Here is a 14,990-nt window from a genome sequence, read left to right on the forward strand (position 1 = left end):
ACTTTTCCTCCATCTTTATTCAGGGTCTGCTTTAGGTCATTCATTCCCGTACCCTCCCACCCCTCCCCCCGCCCCTGTTCCCTGTTTGGGAAAGAGTAAGTTACAGGCCGGCCATTCACCTTTTCTTTCCCAGGTTTTAAAACAAATTATTACTTAAGTGTTCAGAAACATTTATTTTTAGAGCCACTGGAGAGGAGTTAGTTTTCTTGGATGTGTTTTCTTCTTCTTTGATCTTTCATAGAAATCATAGCCTTAATGAAGGTTCATGAAAGGGTAGTCTACTCATCGCCTCCAGTTTTTTACCTCCTCATAAATTCTGCAGTCTGACTCCTGTTCCTTACCACGGCTCCATCACTGTGCTAAACTTCCTGTCAACTTCACTGGCTCCCCAGTTGTCCAGCAGCGTCTTGTAACATTTTGCGTTAACCACCCTGTCATTTGAACCTCTCCTCTACTCGGTACCATCTGCAAAGTTTCTTTCTTATGCCTGTTAGGACACAGTTTCCTCTTGCTGACCTTTCTTCCTATCCCACCGCACAAAGAGAGGTGTTTTTCCCAGCTCCATCAATAGTTTTTCTTGGCCCCACCCATTCTACCCCTGAAATTGTATTTCTATCAACAGTTTCCATTCTAATACATATTAAGACAATGCTCCACTGTAACTGACTGGCCAGAACTTTCTCTTGAGCACTAGGTCTGAATTTCTAAATGATTGCCATTTGTGTACATCAGAATGTCTGATTTAAATTCATTATCCCCCCCCTTACATCCTTTTATAGCAAAATACTTTGTTTTCCTAAATTTTTCTCTTATTGAGTGGCTTTGACATATAAGCAGGCACATTTTCTGAAACATTTTTCCTGCTCTTTTGAGAATTCTCTTCTGAGAAACTCCCAAACAGATCCCTTCCCTTGATTATACTGAATTATATTAAAGCCCTTTCCTTGTCACTCTTGCCCCATTAATTATTTCATAAACTTTATTTATAGTTTTTATTACTTTTTGTTTCAAGTTTCCTTTTCATTAAAATTAAAATACCATCTTCCCTTTGTTGTCTGCTTTTAACTCATTCTTCAAAAATGCAGGTCAGATAACTATAGCTTTTATATTAAACCTTTTTATATTACCCGCTCCCCCATACCTTTGGCCAGTTAAAATTATTCACTTTTCTGGGCCCACAAAATATTATATATTTCTGTTAAAATATTATATTTTATTTAGTAGTGTGTTTGTTTTTTCTGCTATATTTTATCCCTGGAGGAGAGGGATCGTATCTTATTTATCCTTGCCCTTTCTTGTGATAACATTACTATTTTTTAAGTAAATGTTCAATTTGGAGATTTGGGGTCTTTAAAAAATACCCCCTATTTTCTGTTTCCAAATTTGGGTCTACTTGTGAGCTAGACCCAGAACTAGAAGGTAGGAGATCTAATTATCACCATAAATACAGGGGACAAGTTTAGAAGCTGTGACTTTAAGTCTATAGGCTTGTTAATAATTCATCCCAGAATCAGTCAGATTCACTGAACCACAAGACAGGTTCAGTCCCAGGCCTCACATCCTAGAGCTATTTTGTAAGTTTATGTCCTGTAGCGTTTGCTGTTTGCAGGTAGCTTGATTTGGAAGGAGTAATCCAGAAAGGACTAAGTCACCTGTGCCTACTCATTCAACGAAGTCGCCGATCTTGGCTCAGTTGGTTGAGCCTCTGCCTTCGGCTCAGGTCATGATCTCCTGGGATCAACCCCAGTTCAGGCTCCCTGCTCAGTGGGGAACCTGCTTCTCCCCTGCCTCTGCCTCTCACCTTGCATGTGTGCGGTCTCTCTCTCAAATAAATAAGTAAAAGCTTTTAAAAAAAGATAAAAAATTTTAAAATAAGCCAGTTCTTCTTTCCTGGGGTAGAGGGTAGAAAGAGACCAGGAGCATTGCTTGAATGAATTTCCCTCTGTATGGAAACACGAGGACTAAGGGGAAAGGAGGTACCTACCTAAAACTTAACAACTGTAAATTGAATTAAAATAAACTTTGTCTCAAAGTATAATTATCTATATTAATTTTACTTTAAAACAATTATTGTAGTTTTTTTACTTATTATTTTTTTGTTTCAAGTTTTTAGTTAAATTCCAGTTAGTTAACATATACTGTAGCATTAGTTTCAGGAGTAGAATTTAGTGATTTACCGCTTAGATACAACACCCAGTGCTCATCACAAATGCCCTCCTTAATGCCCATTACCCATTTTTTAAGGACTAAAATGAATAGTAGGATTAGACAATAAAAATACATACTGTATAATGAGTTGTCTCTTTTGTTCAGATTTGGTTTCTAATACAGTAGTTCACAAGTTTCTTACTTGTGCCATTTATGGAGTGAATGGTTTAAATTTCCATATAATTTCTCTTTTAGAAAATTGAACTGCTTAGCTATGTTCTGCCAAGAGATACGCACCATTGAAAGGTGTACATATGCAAGTGTAAATATTAATTGCACACTCACACACATAAATGTTTTACAATCTATCAGTGCTGGGGGTGGAAAGACATGACATAAGAACCATTTAATTGCTTATCAAGACCTGTCAGTTCTAATTCCTTTGTATCTCATCAATGGGCCCCCTCACCAGTGTTAATCTCTTAGTTAAGGTTCTTATTATCTCTTATTTGTGATAATTTATTATCTACTTGGACATTCACAAATATATATTGATTACTTTTTCTGTAACTGTCAAAATTAAACAAAAACAAATAGTCTAGTTCCTTATGCAAGGAGCTCATAGCCTGTTAATTCAACCCTTCAACCATCAGAGTGACATTTCTTCTTCTGCTGTGATCACAGGGAAAGGGGAGCAAATAGAGGGTTTTAATTAATGAATATGGGATACCTGATACTGAAATACTAATACTGTGACTAACCAGTAATTTCTAGGCAGGCTATATTGGGAAGAGAAATCAAGAAGGAGCTGATTCAACTTCATGATTATTAACTCCAACATAGCCTTCCATGCTACCTTCCAAGATGAAAATGTGTTTTTGGCTCAAGAATAAGCGGATAAAAAGTCTCCACTGTTGGCCTTTCCTTCTGTATCATAAGAGAGAAAGATATTGCACATAATTTAAAAGCATATAAGATGTACTAATATTTTTGAAACTCACAAATACGTTATAGTCAAACTTACGTAATATCTAGTCTTTGGACAAAAATTGAGTGTAAATTGATCTTGCTCCCATATTAAATATATGAGGGAAAAGCAAATGGATTTCTTATATTGGTACCATATATCAGCATATTCAGAAGGACTTTGAGTATACAGATAATACATGTATTATGCTACATATTTCATCAAAAATTACTTTTTAATAGCTTGCGTTCACAGTTGCCTGTTTCCAAATGTACACCTTTCCCTCTTGTAGCTTTCACTGCATGTTCCATAACTACAGCATTTTCCTTTACTTTTTTGTTTAAACACAAGGACTGGAATTTTGCCTCAAGAAGCAAGGTTATTCATGATCTTGTCAAGCTAATGTGACTTACTACTTCACCAAAAAAACCCACATTAACTGTATTTTTGTGTTTTCACATACTGTAAACACTTCCAACTCTGTCAGTTTTAACACAACTAAGCACAACATAATATAAAGGATATTGTGGTTGTGATTGTTCTTAATTATTTTAGAAATATTTTTCTTTATTGTCTCTGCAGAACAAAAGCCAATAAAGTGAAATACATTTTAGAGCAATCAGATTGGACTGACCAACCATTTCAACAATTTAAAATTATTGAGTAATTTAAAATTAATGCAAAGTATTTTTAATTTCACAAACGTGTAACACTTAGAAGAGTACATGTCACACAGTTTGCTCCCCAAATTCTGCTATTGATACCTTTATCTGCTTCATAGTTTCCTTAAATCCCTACTTGAATCATGGCAAGTTTGTCTTTCTAAGGGTGACTGATGAAGCACAGACAGACTTGAGGGGGCTTTCAGAATCAAGTACCTGCCGATCTCAGGTAGCCTAGTCACATGTTGACAGCCCTTTGCTGCTTTTGTCCAAATAATAAATCCAGTCAGCTAGGTGAAATGGCAAAGAAGATGGCTTTTTTTTTTTTAATGTTAGGACTAGTCTGGATAATTATAACTCTTGCAGCCATATGAGTGCTTAGAGACAATCAGTCATCCCTTGTTGCATACAAGGAAGCCAATATTCAGAGAAATCATCCTATTCAAAGTGTTCATATCTAATATATAAAAATTCCCAAATCTGGCCTGTTCAGTCCCTTATTGCCTCTTCTGAGTTTTCAACTAGGTGTTTATAATTTGTGGTTGTACACAGACAGAATCTCAAGGTAGTTTAATAAAAGAATGAAGATTCAAACTTTCATTTCGCTGTTGATCACAAAAAAAGATATTATTGTAAACATAGAAATAGAAAGCTGTGTTTCTGCTTTATAATAAATCCCTACACCTTATCTTTGCTGCTTTATCCAATAATTCCAATGCCTAGTATCAAAAAAGCATTGGTAACTTATTAAACCTATTTTATTCAAACATAAGCCAAGTTTCTAAGGGTGCATCTTTTTAACTTAAAGTCATATATTGTGTATGTGTGTGTGTGTGTGTACACACACAAGCACATTTCAAAAGAACAAAATTACACACAACAGATATCAAACATCTTCCCAAATTATTTTTCTATTTTTTCTATTCACTTATAGGGTGAAAAGATTAATTTTCTTACAATATTATAATCTATCTGTCCGAGGCTTATCAAAATCAAAAGTAAATTATGGAGCAAAAAATCGACACTTTGCCTTTTTGGGGTGCTTTTCCAGTCCTAATGTTCCATATATTCTTTTATTTTAGGAGTTACTAAATGTCCTGTTTTTTCCTGTCTTGTTCATTGGGCAAACAGGGGTAGATGGTCCCCCTCCCTAGATAGGAGACGACCTCCTAGCCCCAGGATTCAAATCCAGCATGCGTCTCCGGAGAATGACAGGTACTAGCCAACTCCTCCTCACAGACAAGTGGCTTCGACAGGCTGATAGGCCACCAAGTGAAGGATAACCAAGAGAAGTGTTGGTCATTATATGCTTCCTCTCAGGAGCCAGAACCAGATATGTTGTGATTCCATCACTAAATGCATCCCACCTCTAATAAAGCACCTCAGTGTGTTACTAAAATGAGGATGGCATGCAGATGGCGTAGTTTAAACACAAGAAAGTCAGATCCAGTGGAAGAGTTCTGTTTTAAATGAGCATTTGTTTCAGTGTTTTGATTTTCTAGAAACATATTTAAATATGGTTTTTGTTTAAACATGAATAAATAAAAATTTTCAGGTGTTTTAAATATATTAAAATCTGTCATGGAAGCCTTTTCTTTGCTATTGGTTGATGGTTTAATCTCAGTTGTCTTAGGTTTGGGGGAACATTAAAAATGTCTGATTGAAAGTAAAATAACTGGTTCTTATATATTGTCTGTATATGGTGTTTTTAAATCAAATATTGTTGAAGGCTAGTGTCAATCTACAAGGTAGGTCTTTAAAAGTAGCATCAGTCCTTTGAACGTGCCTCATGCTGTTAATGTCAGAAATGCTGTGTTATCCTTCTCACAGGTGTAGCTAACCCTGTTCTCCTATTTTACTTGCTTCTTACATATAGTCATTGGCTTTAAATATCTTTTTCTGACTGGTCACAAAAAGTTATTGGATGTTTGGGGTGCTTCTCTTCTAGTCGAAGCAGAAATTCAGTCAGCATATTGGTATATTGATTGAAGTGAAGCGTATTTGGTAGGTCAGAAACAGAACAACTAGTAAAGCATTTACAAAAGGTTCCTTTTGTTCATTTCCAGTATGTGTGGATATAGATAGCAGAATAATTGCAATCTTAGTTAAGAGTGATGTAATTTTTTTTCTGTTATCTGTAAATTATCAAGATAACTTCAGGATTTCAATTTGGAAGAAAAACTAAGCCTTGTCACTCAAAGAAAATTAAGTCATTTTACCATTTTGGAAAAGACTACAAACTGGTAGTTTATAAAGACTTTAAGAGTATTTTAATCATGTTTTGATCTTTAAGAAGTTTACATTTTAAGATGACTTCGTATTTGAAATTTAAAACTAATTCCTTTTGGTTCCTAGGACAGAATTTCATAGAGTAGAACAGTTAGCAAATCTCCAATCTAAAAATTATTCTAAATTTAAAGTATTTTCAAATAAAAATATAAAGCAATCATATAAATTAAACAAAACTTACATCCACATTGCTACTCATTCATTCAACAAATATTTATTGTGGTCTGCAGTGTGCACTCTTACTATGGCTAGAGACACAGAAGTGTTTAAGAAAATCAAGGTTCTGGCCTGGCCATCAAGGACTTAGAACTTCCTTTTATAAAACACAGTTCTAGAGAGCCTTTGACTTTATTCCAGACAAATGAGTCAGTAAATTTCATCTCATGTAATGCTATTTGAGTACAAGACAATTAAATATAACAGCATTTATAATGAATATAGATGTAAGTCTGTTGGGCCACAAATTAAGCAAAATGGAAGTCCAAATAATAGTTTCGCAGTTTTTATATACATGAGATGGAAATTAATTGTCATTTAATGACATATGAATTAATTATGTTATTTGATTTCATAGATTGTATACATAACTTTGTGAGTAAATTTTAGGAGCAGAAATGATCATTTTAGATAAGATCAGCAAGGAAGTTTTGCTAATACATAATTCTGAATATACATTTTATTTTTTATTATGACTTATTTGCATATAAGATCTATGTTCAACCAAAAAGCATATATTTTAAATGGCTTGATACTATGATTTATTACTATAGAGAACAGAAAGTTATTTACAATAAACTTTTACTAAAATATCGAAATAATATGTGCCCATAAATATGACAGAAAAATAGCTAAATCAACAGATGCTATATTTGTAGATAACCATGTCAGCCATTAGGCAAAACTTAACACTTGCATTTTACCTCTTATCAGCGTTATTTACTTTTTCAGAAGTTTCTGCCAATTTCCGAAAGAAGGGAAGATAACATCAGATTTGGAGACACTGAAAGCTCATGATGATTTGGGCATCATTTGACTTTTGCCCTAGATCACTGACTACTAGGAAAATATTCTAAAATCAGTGACAGTTTATATAATCAGCCTTTGGATGTCTTAAATCAAGGTCCTATTTGATTATTTTGAAAATAAGCAAAAAATTTTGCTTAAGACAGTTCTCTAGTTAAGTTGGAAAGCATTTAGTTGCCCCCTTATTTCTTACAGCATAAATATACTTGAGGTTATGTCTGCACACCCACGACTTTTAACACACACACACGACTTTTACATACCATTTTCCTACAATTTAATTTCAGTTTTAAACAATCTTGATGTCATCTCAATTTGTGTAATAGATTTATTTGGAATTAACATGGAAGCAGGTTTTTCTTGATCTAGGAAGGTTTCCTAGAATTTATAGAATATTTAAAACAAACAATGATGAGGAAAAAATACATAAATTTAGAATCCCAGGGGATGATTCTGACTTTAAAATTGTAGGGAAAGTTTCCCTGCAGTTTTATTACTAAAAATGTGAAGATGGTTTAAAATATAATCATTCCAATAACAAAATACCTCTTTGTAAATGGCATTGTTTTAACATGTAAAAAGTAACTTTTATGAACCTGAGTATACATAATTCTGTTTGTGAATTTAGTAAGATTTTCATCTTCTTGTGGCTTCAGATTAATCAATATTTTTGTATTCAAGTTAGAAAAGAATGTATTTTAATACATCCCTGAAGCATCAAGGTTCTGAGTTTAGTGCTCACAGTTGAATCAATCATTCCTAAATGTGAAAGGCTAGTATAAGTAATCATAATTGTTACTATCTACTTCTACTTTAAAATATTCTTGGCATAAATGCTTTTTCAGGAAAATGCAATATATTCTTATTTGATAATTTTTGAGATGTATTTTAACACTTCATTAGCTTGAAGTTGCAAACTCCGTCTGATTGAGAATATCTTTGCATCATTATACATGACATCTTTAGGGTGTGTGACTTAAATAAATACTAAAAATATTTGATGAAATAACCCTGTTTTCAAGGACTTTAAATTGTTGGCAACAAATAAATTATTGCCACAAGTAAAACATCCCACTGTATTAAAGATTAATTCCTGAGTCACTAAAGTAGGTCCTATTTTTTTTGTAAATAATCACATTTGTATAGTTTTCCACACTTGTCACTTAGTAGCAGCTAATTGCATATTAGAATCTCTGACCAAAAGTGTCAGATGGATTCCTTTGATTCAAACTGAATGAATATTCTTTCTACATTAAAAATATTTCTGGAATAAAGAGGTCACCTACTTTTTTACTTCCAGAGTTCATGGCAATCGCCAGAGTGATGCAGAGTTAATGTAGAACCATTTACAAATTCAGTATCTACTTAACATTTTTATTTGCTTGATAACATCTTTTGTTATCTGTGCTTTTCAAAAATGTTCTTTATTTGAATGAGTGAAATATACTCATCCACTAAAATACTTAAGCCTGTTTAATAGCTGTTGTCATATACATAAATATCGATACTGTACAAAAAGGGTGCACACATCCTAATCATATGCAGCCATCTTCACTGCATATGGACATTTCTTACTTAGGTAGATTCTATTCAGATATAAAGTTTTCTTACTAAGCTTATGAAGAGACAAGATGATAGACGTTTGCATTCCACAATCAGCCATCCAGGTAGTTAGCCAGCATATATACAGATATTTTCTTATGATATCTGTGCTAATTCTAATTAAATTAAAATGCTGTGGGTTTAAAAACAAAACAAAACAAACAAACGTAATTTCATTTTATTATGAAATAATCTTAAATAAGGGTGCCTAGATGCCTCAGTTGGTTAAGTTTCTGACTCTTGATCTCAGTTCAGGGGTTCAGGTTGGATCTCGGGGTCGTGAAATGGAGCCCTGTGTGGGGTGCCCCACCCAGCACCCAGTGTGCTTAAGACTCTTTCCCTTTCTTGGTCCCTTTCCCCCACAACACTCTCTCTCTCAAAAAAAAAAAAAAAAAAAAAATCTTTAAAATAAAGTAGCCTTAAGTAATACTACTATTTTATTAACATATTGATTTTAGACTTTAATAGAATTTTAATACCTTCAGAAAAGCTGTATTTATCAATGTCTTCAGGGAATTGCTATAATTGAATTTAGTTACTGAAGAGGAAAGGAAAGTAGCACAGAAATAGGTTTTAACAATTACCTCTCTTCATTAGTACGTTTTATGAGTCTTAGCATTTAAATTAATAGAACAATAATTAAAAACGGATTTTTGAAAAAATTAGATTTAATTAAGAACACTCCCACTTCTCTGATTATTACTTACTCTTGCTTTGATTTAATAATAAAATAATTGGGGCGCCTGGGTGGCTCAGTGGATTAAACCGCTGCCTTCGGCTCAGATCATGATCTCAGTGTCCTGGGATGGAGCCCCGCATCGGGCTCTTTGCTCAGCGGGAGCCTGCTTCTCTCTCTCTCTCTGCCTGACTCTCCGCCTACTTGTGATTTCTCTCTCTGTCAAATAAATAAATAAAATCTTTAAAAAAAAAAATAAAATAAAATAATTGTTATACCTCCATTTGAATGTAGCTTTATAACTTTTAAAGAATTCTATTTGTGCCCTGTGAACTAAGGATCATAAAGCCAAAACCATATAATGATTAAGTTGTGAAGAGAAAAGAAAGCTTAGTATTTCTGATTCATGCATGTCTAGACCAAAGAAACATTCTTTATGAATAATAAAATGATAAAAATTTTTAATAGAACAAAACATGTTAAAACCCAAAATAAGTAAGACATAATGGAAATGCTATAACCCTGTTTTATTCACTTCTCTCCAGGGGTCCCTCCAATAAAGTCAAATCATTCAAGTCACTGGATGGCAGAATGGGCAGAGAACCAAAGTATATGAGGACGTGATAGTGGTGTCCTCACCAAATAATTAAGGCCGCTACTACCTTGGATAAGCCACTTAAACCTTATGGGACTCTGTTTCCTCATCTGTATATTTAGGTAGTTGTAGGTGGCTTAGCTGAATACTAGTGTCCCTTTAAGAATAAAATTGTGTCTATGCTGCCTTGTTGCAACATGATAAGCATATAAGGGGCCAGTAATAATGACTGACACTTCATGATGCATAAGTCAATAACTAAATGCCATTTTTTGTTTATGATATTTTGTATTTTACTGAAGCCCAGAAAACAATGAAAGTTCTATTTCTAAATTTACTTAATTTGATGTAAAGTGAACTTTATAACTATAGTTATTTTTTTACTTACTGTAATTTTTTTAACTCTCAAATTACAGGATAATACTCAAAATAATTACTTTTTTAACCATGCATTTAACAAATACTTACGAGCAGCAACCATGTGCTAGGTATTGATGTTACAGTGCTAACTCAAGACAGATGCCATTCCTGATCACAAGGAACTTAGAGTAATGTAAGGTAGAATATAGCTCATTTCACTATGATTCATTTTATGATCATATGATCAGTAGTTTTAATAGTGTAGTAGTATGTAAATATAAGTTGTTTATTCTAATCATTCCTATTTCACATATCACAAACCTCTATTCTAAGAAATAGCTAAAGACAGCTATTCTAAGAAACAGTTATCTTTAAAAAATATAATATATTCATAGCTATAACTTAGGATTTGGAGTGGAAAAGACATTAGAATTTTCTATTCTGTATTCTTGCTTTACACTGAATTATTACAATTAAGTGTAACTCAATTTGAAGATTTTAAGTGGTTAAAAAGAATTATGAAAACCTATCCTTCATAGAAATCTTTAGGTAAGTAAATGTAAGTTTCTATAGCATTTGGAGAGGTAAAAAAAAGGTCATTCTTAACAAGAGGGTTAAAAATAGAAATAAAATAATAATAAATAAATGAATAAAAATTTAGATGTATGAACCTCTCATGAGTTATTGTCATCTGATTACAGAATACTGACGGAGCTTGGCACTGCTATAGACAAAAGTCTTTACCTTTAAGAAACAGATATGTGTTATTATCCGTTTAAATAATACTTTCATAGCACTACCACTTGCTAGTTCTGAATTAAAATTCCCAAACTACTACAAACCCTTGTTCTCTGTAATGTCACAACTGTAACACAAGTACTGAGCGATATTGATGTAGAATTGGCAAGTCTGTGAGAGGTTAGTATTATCTCCACTTCACAGGTCAGAACAAAAAATGCAAAACCGAGGCACAGAGTGGTTAAATATCTTGACTAAAATCACCTTGCTAGACAGAAACCCAGTTAAACCCAGACGGGCTGAATCCACAGTCCATGCTTTGAACTACTGGGCTCCGGCGTCTTCTCTGCTGTGGATGCCTGTGTTCACTGCTGTTGAGATTGTGGAGTCTTCTTTCACCTCATGGTTTCATATGTAATGACTTTGTGAATTAGAGGAAGTTATTTAATCTCTCCAAGCCTCAATAGTTTTATTTTTCAACGGGATAAAAAAAAAGAAGTCCCCACCTCACAAGACTGGTGAGATTATAGATGAGTTAGTGCAGGTAAAGCCGTCATGTAAGCACCCAGCAAGTTCTCCGTTAAGTGTTAGCTGTCCTTGGTATTGGCATTGTCGTGGTTGTCATTGCCCTCGTTATGGATTATTGGGATAATCAGCCTAGCATGTGAGTGTTTTATATTGTAAGGATGAGAAGAGGAGGGAGAGTTGAAAGTTTTACAGAAGTCAAGTCTCAATCGAATCTAGAAAGAGTAATAGAAATTAGTAGGGATAGAAACAAAAACACGCAAGTTCTACAAGATGTCCATAAGCCTATTCGTTGTACAGTAGTAGAAAGTTTGTACGAGAATCTCTAGGACTCTACATGTCTCTCTTCCTCCCCCGCCCCCACTCTTCCCCTCTCCCTCCCCCACCATCACCAAACTTGTCATCTGACTTCTCCCTCTCAGAACTTCCCTTTCCAGTTTCCTTACTTTGCTCAAACATACCAGGCATACATCTGCCTTAGGGCCTGTGCACTTGCTGTTTCATTTTCCTGAGATACGTTTTCCATGAGAGATACAGGTGGCTAACCCCTTTCTCACCGTGTGTCACCTATTCAGGGAACCCTTCCCTGATCACCCTGCTGAAGATGGCACTCTGCATCTGCCCCCAAACCGTACCCTCACACACATTTATGATCCTCCTGGCTCTGGTATTCTTTTTGTTGTTGCTAGTATTTGCCACCTTTGATTATACTATATAATTTCAGTAAGAAATAAATCTGGGATAAGCCCTCAAGATCTTGAGGGCTTTTTGTTGTTGCTGTGTATTATTTTTCTCCTACAGATAAAATCAATTGCTTAAAGGCAGAAAGCTTTTTTTTTCCCCTACAGACATATACCAAGCACTTAGAACAATCTAGCTTCTGTACATGTTCAGCAAATATTTATTGAATGAATAAATGGGTGAGAATCTTTATGACAAGGAGTTTCATGAATTGACCTAAAACTCTGCTCTCATTCCGCTGAATATGAGAAAAGAAACATTTGTCCTCTCAGTCCTTGGGCACTCTTGTGGTCCAGTAATGTGAACATTAGCTTGTCACTTCCTCTGCTCTACAGGATGGAAACAAAACAAAACAAAACAAAACAAAACAAAACAAAACAAAACCACCAGCACAGGCCTCTGGTGGGGTTCAACTTTACCTTGACATGTTTAAGATAATGTCTGAAGAGCTCTAAAAGTGTCATAAAAAAAGCATCAGTTTCCCATAATGGTATTTTTTATTAATTATTTTTATTAACATATAATGTATTATTAGCCCCAGGGGTACAGGCCTGTGAATCATCAGGCTTACACACTTCACAGCACTCACCATAGCACATACCCTCCGCGATGTCCAGAACCAACCAACCTCTCCATACCCCCCTCCCCCCAGCAACCCTTAGTTTGTTTTATGAGATTGAGTCTCTTATGGTTGTCTCCCTCCCCATAATGGTATTTTTAAATTTTGAGCTCAGATGCCTACCGGGCCTCCAGCAGCTTCTCCTGCTATCTATATGCCTGTGTTCTGTGTGCTTTAGGAACTGGCTTTCCTTCCCAGCAACCACCTCCCATCGATTTCAGGCATGTGCCATGCCCTTCTCCAGTCTTCTACACACTACAGTGCCCCTTCCTCATCATAAGATAACAAAGTAAACAAGAATATCAGAGATATTCCTTTAATATGACATATAATCTCTTAGTGCTTTCCAAGGCCTATATCCCCATATTTCATAGTTTCTTCCCTTCTTGAGGAAGGGTGCAGCCCCAAGGACATATATCAGACCCAACTTCCTCCCTTCTCTCTGCTGAGAGTACATGACAGAAACAGGTTAGGAGCTAGACATATCTACATTCTTATCCCAGGTCTACTTCTTACTGGATGGGCTTGTCCTGAGCCTGTTTCCTCATCTTTGAAATAAAGATGATACCTGAAAGGATTGTCATGAAGGTTAATAAGTCAGTACCTGACCTCGAGATATCCTTCCATATATCCTTTTTCCAATAATTCAAGGACAGTGGTAAGCAAGAGATGTTTCTCTCCTCTGCGTCAATACTTTTTTTATCAGTTGTGAGATGAAAGTGAGGCGTCGTGGTAACAGAAAGCCTGAGGACACACAGCTGAAGCCCTGAATTAGAAAGGCAACACAGGATGGACCCAGTTTGGGCAATAGCAAAAGATACGGGGAGAGAGGAGCAGCCCCAGAAGTCTGTACACCCGTTGGATTTCATACTTTGACGTGTATTTCTAGTGGGGACAACAGGGCTTGGCATATATGAGACACTGATTATCTGGCATTAGTAGGGAATGACAGACAGTTGTCTCTTTGTCGTTGGAAGGAAGTGAAATCAGGAAAGAAAAATAAGCATAAATTGTAAAGAATCAACTATTGAGAGAAAAATATAAATTATCAAGATTAAAATGCATGTTACTTTCGATGTTTCTCTGGGACTTTTTAGTAATAAGTTTTAGTTTCTTGACCATAATATTTTATATTTATTTCAAATACATAGTAAGCGAGACACATTTTAGGTCAAATAGTATATATGAGCTGCTGCTTAGGGAGGTAAGCTCTCTATAGAAACATTTCTTTGGGAAAATGCATTTCAAGTTCCAAATGTTATATATATATCTCTGTCTGGGACATGGCGTAAATTGAGAACTTGATTCTTTGATTGGCGATGTGTAATCAGCTTTTTAAAATGCTATATGGTTTCAAAAGCATGTTTATAATAACAGGATATAATTTTAATACTTGATTTAAAATGATTACGTGAAGCATATTTCATTGTGGTATTTTTCTTCTCATATTTTGTGGGAGAAGAATAACAAACAACAAATTCTTGCAGCACCCTGTTTCAACTCCTAAGCGCAGAGGACACGTCCCCTTTGTAGTCTTTCAGCACCCAAACCATTGCTGTCATCACATCTGTCCTCGCTCCATTTCTCCCCTGGACTTGTTTATTCATTAGGAGAGGCAAAGTTGCTCAGTGGGGGTCCATACTAAATCATTCCTGCAGACAGACCTTTTTAAACTAAGGGAATCCCCGCTTCTTGGGTCTCCTGTTGGGCAACTTGTGTCTCCCACCAGTTCCAGTTCAGATTTTTATTTATTATTTTTTGTTTTTATTTTTAAAAGCACTGACTGACAAAACCATCTAAATAAGATAGTTGTCATTTTTCATGTCTATTGTTTTTATCATTGTATGAAACTACTGTAGCTGTATTCATCATATATTTTGTATTTCTTTAACATTTCATTCCACAGGCACTCCAGAAAGTCTGAAAGATCTAGCATCCAAAAACAGACTAGGAAAGGCACTGCCTCTGATGCAGAAAGGTAGGCTTGGTGTTGTGCTGTGTGGCCATCTTCTCTTTCAACCGATAAATTCAGGGTGCCTTAAACT

General features: G+C 35.0%; 1 protein-coding gene across 50 annotated transcripts in view; it reads left to right on the forward strand.

Annotated features, from left to right (window-relative positions):
• The window catches only part of RIMS1 (regulating synaptic membrane exocytosis 1), a 495,743-nt gene that overhangs the window by 362,227 nt on the left and 118,526 nt on the right, over positions 1-14,990 (forward strand). For 18 of the 50 annotated variants that reach the window (XM_032340425.1, XM_032340417.1, XM_032340421.1 and 15 more), the window contains one exon: positions 14,852-14,923. The exons of 21 other annotated variants lie outside the window; for them this stretch is intronic. In XM_032340425.1, the coding sequence (XP_032196316.1) occupies positions 14,852-14,923 (72 nt within the window). Of the gene's footprint in view, positions 1-4,908; positions 4,993-14,851; positions 14,924-14,990 lie in introns of all 50 variants that reach the window. 11 more of the 50 variants (XM_032340423.1, XM_032340411.1, XM_032340413.1 and 8 more) reach the window with 2 other exon arrangements.

The sequence above is a fragment of the Mustela erminea genome, chromosome 4 (assembly GCF_009829155.1).
Source record: "Mustela erminea isolate mMusErm1 chromosome 4, mMusErm1.Pri, whole genome shotgun sequence".
In the NCBI taxonomy this organism is placed as follows: domain Eukaryota; kingdom Metazoa; phylum Chordata; class Mammalia; order Carnivora; family Mustelidae; genus Mustela; species Mustela erminea.